At 40.1% G+C, this 15,354-nt stretch overlaps 1 protein-coding gene and 1 long non-coding RNA gene across 2 annotated transcripts in view; one reads left to right on the top strand and one right to left on the bottom strand.

Moving 5' to 3' along the window:
* Positions 1–535: 535 nt before the first annotated feature.
* LOC125616061 lies at positions 536–3,394 on the bottom strand. The gene is made up of 3 exons (XR_007346675.1): positions 2,687–3,394; positions 2,533–2,603; positions 536–2,120 (listed from the first exon to the last, which is right to left on the bottom strand). It is a non-coding gene; the product is annotated as an uncharacterized LOC125616061 (long non-coding RNA).
* Positions 3,395–11,372: 7,978 nt separating this feature from the next.
* The window catches only part of Ubac2 (UBA domain containing 2), a 154,983-nt gene continuing 151,001 nt past the window's right edge, over positions 11,373–15,354 (top strand). Inside the window, exon 1 of the mRNA XM_048800682.1 lies at positions 11,373–11,457. Coding sequence (XP_048656639.1) covers positions 11,388–11,457 — 70 coding nt within the window. The 5' untranslated portion in view covers positions 11,373–11,387. The remainder of the gene's footprint in view (positions 11,458–15,354) is intronic.

Here is a 15,354-nt window from a genome sequence, read left to right as displayed (position 1 = left end):
CTTGATCCCCAGCAAGGTCAAAAATAAAAATAATTAATTAAATATGAATTTTATATTTATGATATACACTTGTGTCCACATTTGAAGATGATATATACTATATAACATATGGCATCATAATATGAATAATTTTTTCCTGATTGGAGGTTATTTCATTTTTTAATTATTTCCACATTTTTTGGTGCATTACAGTTGTGCACAATGGTGGGATTTGCTGTTACATATTCACACATGCACACAATAAAACAGTATAATTTAATTACTATTCCTCCCCAACACTTCCCACTCTCTCCCATCCACTGGTCCCTTTCCTCTATTCTGCCAATCTCCCTTTGATTTTCATGAGATCTTTCTTTTCCTTTTCCATCTCTAGCTTCTACATATGAGAGAAAACATACACAACCCTTGACCTTCTGAGTTTGGCTTATTTCACTTAACATAATGATCTCAAGTTCCATCCATTTTCCTGCAAATGACATAATTTCATTTTTCTTTATGGCTACATAAAACTCTTCCATGTATATGTACCACATTTTTTTATCCATCATCTGTTGATGGACATCTAGACCCGTCCATAGTGTGGCTATTGTGAATTGTGCTTCTATAAATGTGGGTATGCATGGATCACTGTAGTAGAATGACTTTAATTCTTTAGGATAAATACTGAAGAGTGGCATAGCTGTGTTATATGGTGTTTTCATGCCTAATCTTTTGAGGAATCTCCATACTTATAAATTGTTGGGGTTTTGTTGATAAAGGACCTGACATTTTCAGATTTGGTGTGATGGACTCTTGGCTGGAATTTCTGTAAACTACAATGAAAGGTTCTGCTGGGAATTTGCTTGGAATAGTTTGTTTTAAATAGCAACTTTTGTCTTAAAAATTCAAGTATATTCTTTCCCTTACCAATTCAAACTTTGGGTTTCTTAGCGAATTGAGGCAGAGTCTCTTTCTTTCCCTTAGGAAATCTGGAGTAAGGGATTAGAACTTGCCAGTTACCGTCATAAATGTGTCATGACCAGTGACATCTTAAGGGTCTAGTTTATGAGTAGAGTCTCATGCACCATTTAAATGCTCTGATGTAAGAATAATAAAGAAAACTGGAGAGGATTCAAAATAAAAATGAACATGATCAAAGGGTTGAAAGTCAATGTTTAGTCTGGAGAAGAGAAGGCTGAAAGCAGTTTGAAAAGCTCACTTCAAATAGATGAACAGATGAGTCAAAAGGATATTGAACACAGGCTTTAGTCATCTCTGGCTGGTGGAGCAGGTTTGGTCAAGGGCACTACATAGAGCAACTGCAAGGGAATAAAACTTGATGCCAGAAATGAAGGCATGTTGTAAATGGAAGAATAGTCAAAGCACATAGGCAGTGGTTTGTCAAGGGTACTTAGCCAGGTGGACACACAGACATCAGGACCAGCTAAGGTTCTCTGTCCTTGAAATCAGACTCCTTCACACAGGACCAGCTAAGGTTCTCTGTCCTTGAAATCAGACTCCTTCACACAGGTTCCATCTGAGTCCCACTCTGTCCACCTGATATGTTGCACAGGGCAAACCCTCTTTAACATGCATTTGGAGGCTGGGGGTGCAGCTCATGGTTGAGCACTTGCTTAACATGCATGAGGCCCCAGGTTCCACCCCTCAGTACTGCAAACACCAAAATAAAAACAAAACCCTGCAGGTGAAACAAGACTGCTGTCAGCTGGCTCAGAAAGCCCAAGCTGCTATTCTTTTGTATTTTGAGGGCTTGGTGAGGTACTCAGTGATGTATCATTTCCTTATAAACAAGTACTGGAATACTAGCAGGGCTAAGGAACATATTTGGCAAATTAGAGCAACCATTTCACTTTAACGTTTTTAAGCAACTCCAGCTCCTACACATACATGACATCACTGCAACAACAGAAAAGGTGACCAGCCATAGACTCCTAGATACTCCTGCAACATAATTCATCTTCCAACAGTTCTGGAAATCCCTTGGCCATACTGTGGGGGAGAGCTGGAGGGTCCAGGGTCCTGGGATTCATATTTGAGTCACCTGCATGACAAGGTGAGGACAAGTCCAGACAGTCTCCACACACAATCCGGGGAGGGGTATGACTGTCCACAGGCAGTACCTGTCAGCACACAATGAAAAGGGTGTTGGCCCATCAGAGTGCAGCAGAGGGAACACAGGAGCACACTGTATTTGGAGAGCCAAGCAGATGGAGATCCCCTGTTAGCTAGGAAGCCAACAAGACTGGCACTCCCAGTTATTCCTGCAACATATGCATTTTGAGAACCTATGGAGTGCCAATCAGTACGCTAAACCTTGGGGAATAAAAATAAAAGCATTCACTCATCACAGTTGAGCAGAAAAGATACAATCACATGATGACCACTGGAAAATGTGTCCTTACTTTGATCAAGAAATATAGAAGGCACAAAAGGCATGAAATCCAGCAGAAATGGCAGAACAGTGGGTGGGATTTTCTCTACTTTCCTTGCCTGGGACCAGAATTGGTCCTGGTGCCTGGACTGCAGACTCACCAGCAGAGGGAGAGGTCATTGCCAGCGGGCTGGAGCCAGGTGACTCAGTAACCGAAAGTCTTTCCTAGACACTGGATAGATCAAGAAAAAAACAGCTTTTACTTAAATCAATTTTGGATTTCTTTTTTTTAAAATCGTGGGCAAAAAGATTTACCTGCACAGCTTTTTGTTCCATGATTTTATCATAAAAATGGCATATGAGATGGCACACTGTGTCACCTCTGGGACGATGGGGTTGCTATGAAGAGCATGGTGAGCTGTGCCTTGTGATTGCTGGACAAAAGGGAAGTGTCAATATAGCTTTTACCTAGGTAGAAATAAGGGAGAGGAAAGGGGATAAAGATAAGGAACAGACAAAATAAGACATTTGAAAATAAGAATTAAAGGCAAAGCTGACTGCATTACTTTCCTAGGACTGACATAAAAAGCTCCATAAACTGAGTGACTTAAAACAATAGGAATTTGTTCTTTCACAATTGCAGAGGCTGGATGTTCAAAATCTAGGCTGCTTCCCCTGAATCCTGTTGAGAAGAATCCTTCCATGTCTCTTTCCAGTTTCTGATTGTGATCTGCAGTTCTTGGAGTTCTTGGCTTGTGGCTGCATCATTTGGACCTCTGCTGTCACCACATAGCCTTCTCCCCTTGTGGGTCTGTATCTCTTCACAGAAGGACACCAGTCATATTGGATTAAGGGCCACCCTACTCCAGTCCGACCTCATCTTAACTAATTACATGTGCAACAACCCTATTTCCACAGAAGATCACTTTCTGAGGTACTTTAATGTGTCTTTGAGGGGAAATAATTCAACTCATAACACACAGAGAATTGAAGCTGTAGATGAAAGAAAGGCCTGAGCTTAACTTTTCCATTAAAAAAAAAATAGAAAGTCTGAAATTAATAAGCAAAATTAACTGGGCAATTAATTATGGGAAGTTTTTAGTATTTCATTTTCAACTTATTTTCTGAAATTTAGAAAATATTTTTTCTAAATGTGTCTTTTTAAATTTGTTGCTGTGGTAATGATGCTATCTTTATGTGTATTATGAATGTATATTTTGATTGCATTTCTATGGATTTACAGTAACCAATATTGTCAAAATTGACACAAAAGGTTCTGAAGGATTTCCTATATAATATTTTTATGATTTCCTATATAATATTTTTATTTAACCTTGGGAAGAAGAGAAATAAAAATTAAAATGCATTTTGCTTTTGAATGTTATATTAAGTATCTGAATTTGAATCAGTGTGCTGATTAGCATGAATTGGTCACAGACATGCACAGCAAGATTAAGCATTTGAGCCAATAATGACCCTTGCATCTCTGAATAGACCTTAAAAGTAAATCAAGGAGAGACCAGCTCCTACTTCTGTTGAAACCACCTGGGGGAGGTTTATCTTCAGTGTTGTTCTTGCTGTGATGGACAGGTGGCTGGGCGGTTCTGTAAGAGGATACATCCTGCTCAGGGATGAGATTGCTATGTTTGGCATATCTTTTCTGTTTTGATGATTCTCTGAAATCCAACTTGCACCCTGGCAAGGATCCAAGGCAGCCTCATCATGGTCCAAGAGGAGTCACTTACATAGCACCTATCAGTAGACATCAAGAAGAAAATGTTGGCCCCACAAAGATGTCCTGCCTGGGACTAGAGGGAAAATGGGAGAATATGCAATTTGAATGTACTTCTTTCTTTTTACTTGTAGGAGATGCTGCTGGTATCACAATCATGACCTCTTGCCTGTTCTGGCAATCAGCTAGAGCTTCCGTGCACAGTTTTCATACAGTATTTCTTCCCGAGGGCTTTCTCTAGACCTGGGAGTGTGCTCAGCCCATGCACAAAGCAGGCTGAAAGTGTAGAGGGGTTATAACCCCCAGAGCCCTTCAATCAATGAAGGAAGTGTTATGGTTTGAATAGGAAGTGTTCCTCAAAAGCACATGTGACAATGTAGCCATGTTCAGAAGTGAAATGATTAGATTATGAGAACGTTAACCTAATCCATGCAGGAATCCATTTGTTGTATTAAAATTTTGAATGGATTACTGGGTAGTAATGGTAGGCAGGTGGGATGTGACTGAAGGAAGTAGGTCACTAGGGAGGTGCCCTTTGGAATTATATTTTGTCCTGGCTCCTCACTTTCTCAGTTTCCTGGCTGTCATGAGCTGAGCAGCTTCCTTCTGCCATTATGTCTGCCTCAATTCAGACCCAAAGCAATGGACTCAGCCAACATGGACTGAACCTCTGAGACCATGAGCCCCCAAATAAACTTTTTTTCTTCTAAGTTGTTCTTGTCAGGTACTTTGGTCACAGAGATGAAAAGTTGACTTACACAGGAAGGAGCTGGCAAATAGTCCAGCTTCTCTGTGCACTGGTAAGACAGTTTTGGGATGTGTTCTACCTCTCTCAGAGGGTCCTTAGTAGGACTTACTTCCAGGTGACCACAGATGATAGTCCCTGTCCCCCTTCCCTAGTACATCACTAGACTTCTTAGAACCTATTAGAGAGGTGGAGTTTACACCAAATCCTTGTCTCAAGAGCAGCTTTTGGGAGAACATAAACCCATGGCATTATATCACATTCCCCTTTATGAACAGTATTCAATTTGTTCAGTATGGATGGCTTAGGAAACGAGCCGGTGGTATTAACAATGATGCAGGGGAGGCAGGTATCATTTCCCCCTTTATCACCGCAACATGACTGTGAGCATGTGTTAATTGGGTTTCCATTGCTGTGACAAAAGACCTCAGATAATCAACATAAAAGGGAAGAAAGGTTTATTTTGGCTCATGGTTTCAGGGCTTTCAGTCCATGACCACTTGGCCCTGCTGCTTTTGTGCTTGTGGTGACACAGTGTATCATGGCTGTGGAAGGCTTTTCACCTCATGAGGGGGGAGGGGGCAGGAGAGACAGGAGGAGCCTGGGTCTCAATAGCCCCTTCAGGAGCATGCCCCCCAATGACCTAACTTCCCTTCATGAGGCCCGACCTCCTAGAAGTTCCACCATCTCCCTGTAGTGCCAGGGTGGGCAGTCACCCTTTCACATACGAAAGTGACATGTGAAAGGAGGGATATTTAAGAGCCAAACCACAGCAAGCAAGATCTCCACTAGAGCAAAATGATACTAGGGAAAGAAAAATACACAAGGAACAGGATAATCTTATATTTGTATATAAAATATAAATAATCTAACTAATGGTTGGTATTATGGGATATGGCTAGATGGCCATATTAAGAGAATTAAAAGCTCCTGGGTCCCCTATTTGTATGTCATTCCTCTAAAAACAAGGTGTAAGAAAATGTCTTATATAACTTATTTGTAATTTTGAATATTATCTACAGTTGTATTGTCTTTATATTGTGTTAGACTGTTCAGAACTCAATTACATTGTGCCCTAGTTGGGCCATCTCGTCCAACGATATCCAATCATAGGAAATCCAACTCTGCCTTTTATAATAAATATTCTTTTATTCTGCTTTTAATATCTTAAATATGCAATATATAATTTTGATAATCAACAGAGTATCCTTGTTTTGATGTAAAGAAGAGACAAAGGAAAATTTATAATAAAATTATACATCTTTTGATTTGTAGTTCTTTGGGTGTGATGATGTAGAAGAAAATGCCTGCTCCCACCTATAAATATGTTAGTTTATATATAAAATGTAAGAAGATCAGAAGCCTCCGCACCTAAGCCACCACGAATAGAAAGAGGAAAGAGCCAAGGTATGATGCATAGCAGAATAAAAACTAGTGTAAGATGAGTGAACACACATCTGGTGCCAACAGATGAGACATGCCTGCCTGTGGGGTGATAAAGGGAAATCACTAGCTTATCTCCAGCAAAAAGCACACTGTCAGTTGAGATGAAGAAGTACAGTAGTCTCACACATGTGATGGACTCTGTACAAGTGGCTTGAAAATGTTTCCCTGTTTTTAAGGGATAGTGATAAAGTGACTCCTGTTGTGAAATCCCACCATCTGTGAGGGCATCTGTTCATTTCCAGAATTTAAAAGACCCTGCAGACCACATCCTTTGCAAAAGGATGGAGAAAAGAAGAATTGGAAAGAGGAAAGGCTCTGGTGGACTTCTAAGGTGTGTGCTTCAGGAAGACTGGGTGGGGAGTTGGACAACCCCCTCCCTCCTCTTCAAATCCCCACACCATAACTTCCATATTTAAGTTTCTCAGCATGTCTTTCCTATCACTGTAGTAGAAAACCACGAAGAGCCCAGGCAGCTTGGTGCAGGAGGTACTGTCCGGCCCCACTCCATCCCCAAGTCTTTATCACCTCTGAGCACCCTTCCCAAGTGTACTTCTTAGCCACCTTTCTGCTTACTCACATGGCAGACATAAGTGGCGTAGAATTGCCTCGGGGAGTAGCCTCAGTACCAAAGGGAATCAGTGGATAAATTGCCCCAGCTCCTTCACTCCTGTGGGATACGGGGATTTCCTGCTGTGATTAAGCTCCCGTTGTGCTAGCTGGTTGATAATTCATTTCTGTGAGCTCTCATCCCTCCCTTCCTCTGTCTCACTTCCTGTTCTTCCAATGTGAGGTTTCCAAGACAAACTGTACCTAAAATTTTGTCTCAGAGTCTGCAGGACAGACCCAAACTGAAACATGTAGCACTAATATGAAATATTTTAATTTTATTGGTGGATTTTAATGAAGTGCTAAAAACTGTTAAAGGGAATGCCAAATGTTCTGTTACATTTTGTTGCTTTTGCCCTAATGGCTGCACTGCATTGAAACCCTTTTCACCTAAATGTGTGGTTGGAAATACTATCCTAAATAATGTTGCTCTCATTTAAAGGACAGATGAAAGTTTTAGCTGAATTCGATACTTTTTGTAATTAAGTAATTCCTTTGTGCCCTAAATAATTTTTTAGCTTAATTAACATTTCCTGCAAGCTTGGCTTATTACTATGTTGCATCACTTTCAAGTGGATTAATCATATCATCTGGTATCACAAATTCATATTGAGTTCTAGATTTAATCATTATACATGTTAAAAATAGCAATATAGTGCCAACCCAGTGGCTTTAGAACTAGTCTTACCTGCTGCAGACAATAGAACTGTGAAAATTAGAGGCAACTTTCTCTTAAAATAATTGATTGAAAAATCTTTTTTATAACTCTTTTCTCCTCAATAATATTAATCTCACTTGCTTGTAGCTTAACTAAATGTGTGTGTATTTCGATTCTTAGGGTTTGAATCTGAGCTGTCCCCCCAAAGTTCCTGTGTTAATGCAGGAATATTCAGAAGTGAAATGATTGGATTGTGAGAGCTGTAATCTAATCAGTTTATCTAGTCTGATGAACTTGAGTGTGGTGACTGTAGGAATGTGGGGTGTGGCTGGAGGAGGTGGGTCACTGGGGGTGTGCTCTAGAAGGGTGCAAATGCCCTTGGTACTCCTTTCTTTCTCTGCTTCTGGGCTGCCAGGAGCTGAGCAAATTTCCTCCACCTCACCTACCCTTGGGCCCAGAGCAATGGAATTGGCAGACTATAAATGAAATCTCTGAATCCATGAACCCAAAATAAAGTTTTTCTCCTCTAAGAAGTTCTTGTAGGTATTTTGGTCATAATGATAAAAAGGTAACTGATTGTTTAATATTATTTTGATATCACTATTCAATTTCTCATTTATTGAGAAAGAAATTGTACATGTTAAAGAATAAATAATATATTTAAAAACAGTTTTCTATGGAAAGTTATTTTTCCTATTTAAGACAAGACAAACTCTTCATAGTCATCACAAACATTACAAAAATTATCTTTTAATTAAAATATTAGAATTAATTTTATTAGTAGCACTAATAACATTCATTAATTTGTGGGTCTTTAGGTTTTTTGGTGACTGAAATTGTCAGTGAATAATTCATTGGCTTGCTTGGTAACTGTTACTACTTTTCAGTTAGTTCACAGACCCACGATATCAGTTGATCATAACTGCTGCTCCATCTGTTGCACAATGACATTGAAAAAGGAAGAAAGTTTTCCTGTGGAATAATTTTTTAAGAGTTTCACTTTTTGGCAACTCAGTATCCATTGTCTGTACAGTTGGAAATAAATTTTCCACTTAATGTTTTCATTCTCCACAAACCATACATTAGTTGTCAGCAAAACTTCATTGTTATTCAGATTACTTACATTCACTTGCAACAAAAATTCTGACAGCACATTTCTTAGCTGATTTCCTACCTTTTTGGATTTCATATAGAACCTTCTACAAATATCATTGCCCAATAAAATAAATTATTTAAATTTCTTCCCATGATAATAATAACCTCATCTACACCCAGTAATATTTTATCCAATTTTGTTTAGATTATTACATATTGTTATCATTGTGCTATTCTGTAAGAAACAGGACCTTATATCAGATTAAACTTCAAAACAAATTTCAGGGACAATAAAAGTTTTTAAAAATATTTTTTAGTTGTAGTTGGACGCAATACCTTTATTTTATTTATATTTATGTGGTGCTGAGAACCAAACCCAGGCTCTCACATGTGCTAGGCAAGCGTTCTACTGCTGACCCACAACCCCAGACCCGACAATATAATTTTTAAGCTTTCCCTAAATTTCTTTTTTTTCACATTTCTTATTGGTGCATTATAGTCATACATACAAGTGAGATTCATTGTTACATATTCATATTTTAACACAATTTGTCAATATAAGCTTTTCCTAAAATTCTAAAGTCTTTATCTTTGTCAACTCTTTCTTTATAAAGGGTTCACTTAATCATGATGGGTTCATTTCTTAGATGAATTTAGTGGGGGAGTCTCGTCCTATAGATACATTCACCTGATGCCAACTTTCAATCCAGTCTGATGCCACAGTACCTTATGAAGCAAAGAATTATGGGGAAGAACATCACATTTTGGCAAATGTCTTTAATTTCTGGTTTAACAGAAGTCTGATGGAACTTCCTATTTGCTTCTGCTTTTAGTTTGTTGCAATGCATTCTTTGGGATGAAGTTTATGAAGAAAATCCTATTTCACATAGAGTTGAAAAGCAAGCATTTTAAGTCTTTTCAGACACCCATATTGATACTGCACCATAATTTTACAAGTTTTTTCCTTTTTCTTTTCTTTTTTTGTGACAGGGTCTTTTAGTATGGCCCAGGCTGACCTCTCCAATTCACAATCCTCCTGCTTCAACCTCCCAAGTAGCTGGTATTATGACTGTACGTCACCATGCCCAGATAAGTGCTGGTGGTAGTTTTTTAAAGTGCAATGAGGAGCCTGAAACCATATGAATGAACTTTTTGTACTGTGTACACTGAAATTTATTGTTTATCTTGCGGTCAAATGGCTCTTTCATGATTTCATAACATTAGGCATTGGTCACTGGATATTTTGTTCACAAAGTTATGCAGTTTTTCCAGCTGTACAGTGGAAAAAAGCTGTTACATATTTTTGAGTGAACAAGAGTGGAAAAGAAAAATGTCTTAGCATCACTAAGAATATAATCCTGTCTTTTGAATCCAGAGATGGGTCATGGGTCCCACTCATACTTTTGAGAACTACTGTCTTATATTGGCTATAGGTTTTGTAGCCAATCAATAACTTCTCCAAACATCAGGGACCTTTAGACTATTATTTTCCTGAACTCCCTATTAAGTTCATTTAACTCAACTGAACGAACCTGAACCTAAAGTTGAGTGTGCAACTCATTTTGAGATTGTAAACAAAAAATTCCACCCAAAGGAAATAAAAGTCACCTATATTTTTGCCTTCCTGAAATAATCAATGTGAACATGTTGACCCACTGGAATCTCTCAGGTTGTGTTTTATTGATTTATGAATTCCAGATTTAGCCACTGGCTAACACTCCTAAGGTTCCCCNCGTCCTGACTGCCGCCTACGCGCTACCTTGGGCACCTCCTTGAGGCTGGGGGCAGCGGGGATCCTCGGGTTTGCAGGAGGTTGGGGGGCCGACCCTTCATCTCAGCGCCTCAACTTGGGTCGTTCCTGCCTCTGGGGTCCCCGGGCTTCGTCCCCACGTCAGCCAGGAGGGGCGAGTGGTCCCGGCGTCGCGCCGCCAGCTCGGCCCCCATCGTGAGCCCCAGGTGCGGTGCGCCGCAGCTCCAGCGGCTGCTGCAGGTGGGCCGGGCAGTTAGGGTCGGGCTGGGTGCCCCGTGTTCTCGTGGCCCGGCCTCAGGCCCTTGGCGGCTTAGGGCCAGGCTGAGAGTAGAGGCTGTCCGGGTGGAGGTGGTGCTGGAAGCCTTCCCCCATCACTGTCACTTTCCCCATTCATTTAGGGTCAGTGGGACCCCCACATGCAGAATTCAACCTCTGTTTCAGGAGCCGCTCCCTCAGTTTACTTAGGTACACTTCTTCCTCAGTCCTCCTGAGGAGTTTTTAGACAAACAAAAATACTTTAAAGTGAAGGGAAGTTAGGAAGTCATCTGGCCAGAGAGCGTATACTTCGCTGTTGGGTGTGCTGAATTTTGTTGGAGTGTCAGCGGTGTTCAGTAGGCGGAGGTCAGAGAGGTGTGTGCAACAGCCTTGGAAACAACTTTTTCACACCGCATTGTTTATTGCCTTTCGATAAAGTGGACTGTGTCAACCGAACAGTGCGGAGATTAGACACTGATACACCAGCTCTGAACTGTTTGAACAGCTATAGTTTTGCAGTCGCTCATCATTGCTAGTATGTGTAGTTGATGTTGCCAGAACACAGAAAAGCCTGACATTTCCAAATAGTAAGTTCTACTGTGAATATCATGAATCTTTTTCTGATGAACCTGTCTTTTTTTAAAAACACTTTTTTAGTTGTAGATGGGCACAATATCTTTGTTTTATTTATTTATTTTATGTGGTGTTGAGGATCGGACCTACTGCCTCATGCTTTCGAGGCAAGTGCTACCACTGAGCTACAACCCCAGCCAGAAGATACCTGTTTTAAGTCTTAAGAGTGAGTTATTGTCTCGACCACAGGCATCATTTTAAATCTTCCTCACTTCTTAACTTTTTAGGTTTTGAAGTGAGTTTAACATTTATGATTTTCCTTGTTTTATAATTTGATTTATGAAGTCTTTCATCATTGGATCCAGAGTCCATTACAACAATTAGTTGATTAATCTTTCTCAAATTGCCCTTTGGATGAAGAACTTACAGTTGGTGATGAAGTTGACAGTTCAGGAAGGTAATGTGGTTTTCCTGGGATCGCACTACACTGGTAGATGTGAAATTAACCATAAGATCCTTCAGTTTTAGTTGTTCAGCATTTTGAGCTATCCTTGCCAATCAAAAGACTTATAAAAAAAAGGCAAGAGGGAAATCATTTATTAGTTGCTGAACCATATTAGCCATTAGATTACATGGGCAAAGTGTGTCCAAATTAGATGCAGGGTGACTCTGGGGAAGGCAATTCTTTATTCCCTATGGCACAGGTAGGTGAATTCTAGGAAACAAACTGCTGCCTGGGGAGAGGCCTATTCCCAGGGTTCCTCCTCAGCTATCTTGTCCTGTGTCTAAAATAAGTGTCTCTGCAATGTAGGAGCTGATAGGATGACCCTTCCTCTTCAGGCCATGTTTTTTTTTTTAATATTTTTTTAATTGTAGTTGGACCCAGTACCTTTATTTTATTTATTTATTTTTATGTGGTGCTGAAGATCAAACCCAGCGCCTCACACAGGCTTAGCGGTAGAGTGCTTACCATAACCCCAGCGGGCCATGTTTTATTTAACGAATAGTTTGGGCATTACTGTGGGCTGTGAATTGTGCTAGGTACCAGGAACACAGTGATGACTAAGTCTTGGTCCTTGTGTTCAGTGCTTACGATGGCATTTAGGCCATTTTTCCAGGACAGTTAACCACGTGTTGACTTTTTTTTCTAGTAAAGATCCCCCTGGGGGCAAAGTGATTTTCTTTAGATATGAAATTATATGTCTATTTTGTGAGTCTTAGTTCTGTTCCTGACTATCCTAAAGAAGGCTAATCCATTGGTCTACCCCTGCACTCAGGAGAACAACAATTTTTTTAAGGAAGAAATCCCAACCATTTCTTGCACCTGAGTATTTCCCATTTTTTGTGTTACTTTCTCCTCGTTCATTTACTCAGCAGGCGTCTGTTAAATACCCATATAGTTCATGAACAGGATAATGTGATTAAAAAAGGTAGAAACCAGCATTACATAGGTTAACAAGTAATTAAAATGCTTTTACATAATAATATGTAACGGCAAAAATGGAAGTTATGTGGAGTACAGCTTTAACATGTGTGGTCAGGGAAGATATCTGGGAAGGTGACATTTGAACTGAGAACCAAATAATGTGAAGAAGCTAGCCACATCAGAGTTTGTTGAGAAAAATTCCTTTTGAAGAAAGGGAACACCAAGCACAAAGAGCAAAGCAGGTGCAACAGGGTGCTTTCAGGTTACCAAAGAAAACTTCAATCAGGGCAGTAAATCAGGGCAAGAGCGTTTGTGACCATGTCCTTGAAACTTGCTTTCTGACCCATCATGCAGTTATGCCTTGGTAAAAATGCATGCAGTGTTCATGACTCATATTAGATTCCTACTCACAGAGTAATGCTGGCACTCTATGTTGAGTAACATATGTCATTTATTACATTTATTTCCATTGGTGTTTCCATTATTTATTCACTTCAAATGTTCACTGTGCAATGATGCACTCAACCAACATTAATTTTAATTCTATGTTTTATGTATCCAGGTATAGTTCTCAGAGTTCAGTGTTGAGAGGAGGACAAAAAAAGAAGAACAGCTGTGTTCAGGGCAGTGCAGTGGTAGTGTAGTGGGTTTATTGCAATGGGTGGCTTGCTGCGGGGAGGCACAGTTGTCAGACTGCACAGTGCAGCCGATACAAATGTACTACATACAATTTTTAAAAAAGTATTTATTTTTTATTATAGGTGGACACACAATATCTTTATTTCATTTTCATGTAGTGCTGGGGATCAAACCCAGTGCCTTACACGTGCTAGTGAGCACTCTACCACTGAGCCATAACCCCAGCCCACATATATACATTTTTTTTATTAGAGCATTAAAATTATGCATAGTAGTTGGGTTTATGTTGGCAAATTTGCACATGCTTAGAATTTAATTTCAGTTCTTTGTTCCTCTCTTTTCCATCCTCTACTGATTTTCCTTTCACTTATCTATTTATTTTTGATTAGTTCTTTCTACTTATACATAAAGTTGAAATTCCCTCTGGTATATTTATATATGCATGTAGCATGGTTTTTAAAAATTCATTCTGCATTTCCTTCCCCTTTCCATCCCTCCTATCTTTTTTTAAAATTATTTTTTGTAGTTGTAGATGGACAGAATGCCTTTATTTTATTTGTTTATTTGTATGTGGTGCTGGGGGTCGAACCCAGTGCCTCACGCATAGTAGGCAAGTGCTCTGCCGCTGAGCTCCAGCTCCAGCCCGCATCCCTCCTATCTTGATCTCCTTCTTCTACTCTACTGATCTTCCCTATATCTTTATGATATCTGATCCTCCCTTCCATCTTTCCTTTTTTTTTGCTCTAGCTTCCACATACAAGAGAAAACATTTGACCCTTATTTTCTGAGTCTGGCTTATTTCACTTAGCATGGCTGCTCCTTTATTCACACTGGCATGAAGGACCAAACCATGTTCTTACTGACATTCTTAATTACGTGTTCATTGTGTTGAACACATAACTTGTGGAAGATAAGTAGCTCTGCATTTTGGTCTCACCATCTCTTTAAGTATTCCTTAGATAGGGAAGCGTTATGCCTGTGTGAGAAGGAGTCAGGCCTGTGGCTGCCCCCTCTGGCTTCAGTTCACTAGTAGGCATTTATGGTCATGCCTGTGGGCCAGCCACTCTCCTGGGTTCTCAGGATTTAGTAGTAATTACAAGATCAGGTGGTAGTCTTAGGTAATAGGAACCATAAAACAGGCTCATTTTNCTGGCTTATTTCACTTAGCATGATTTTTTTTTTTTTTTTTTTTTTTTGAGGGAGGAGTAAGACTTTGTCAGGCATAACAGTGGGGAGAGGTTCTGTAGGGGATGGAGCAAGGCCTGGTAAAGAATTCTGGGGGTTGTTGATTATGGCTATAGTGGGCAGCTTCTATGGTGTGTGGTGAGTTTGCCAGAGGGCAGTGGGACATGGAGACAGACCTGTAGACATTTTAACATTTGAGGAGGGAGAAGAGGCAGAGCTGGGGAAAAGACTGAGTCTTGGCCAAGGAGGTGGGAGAATGCCAAGGAGCAGAGAATTCCAGAGGAGTGGTTAATAGCCTTAAATGCTGCAGAGATTTCCAGAAAAGGACTTAAAAGTGACCTTTTTGGAAAGAAAGAGGAAATCTAGGGCCTTTCCAGAATGGCTTATCCAGTAATTGGGAGAGAAGTGAGTGAGATTATGGTTGGCCAAGGAATGAGTAGAATAAAAAAAGGAGGCAGTAAGCTTGGGAATCACCTTTAAGAGTATCAGTCCTGAAGGACCTTGAAGGAGTTGCAGTGGTGGGAGCCTCAGTGAAGGGAAGTTTGCTTTAAGTTGAGAGAAACTGGCTTGTTCATTATCGGGAAAGACTCAGTGGGGAGGATCTCTTGAAGATACAGGAATGAGTGATAGAACCATGTCCTAAGAAGCAGAAGAAGGTGATCACCATCACAGGCCCAAGGCAGGCATGTTGCTCATTGCTCTGGGAGGGAAGACAGGAAATTACTATTGATGATGGTGAAGTGATTCTAAATGCTGCCTGTCTCAACAGTAAAATAGCAACCAGGGTACTTTTCAGGATGTACACCTGCCGGGTCCCATCCCCAGGGTCACATCCAGAAGGGCTAATGTGAACATCAGAAATCTGTTTTCCTT

The sequence above is a fragment of the Marmota marmota genome, unplaced genomic scaffold (assembly GCF_001458135.2).
Source record: "Marmota marmota marmota unplaced genomic scaffold, marMar, whole genome shotgun sequence".
Classification (NCBI taxonomy): Eukaryota; Metazoa; Chordata; class Mammalia; order Rodentia; family Sciuridae; genus Marmota; species Marmota marmota.
Note: the sequence above shows the minus strand (reverse complement) of the source record. Positions and strands in the feature narration are given on the sequence as shown.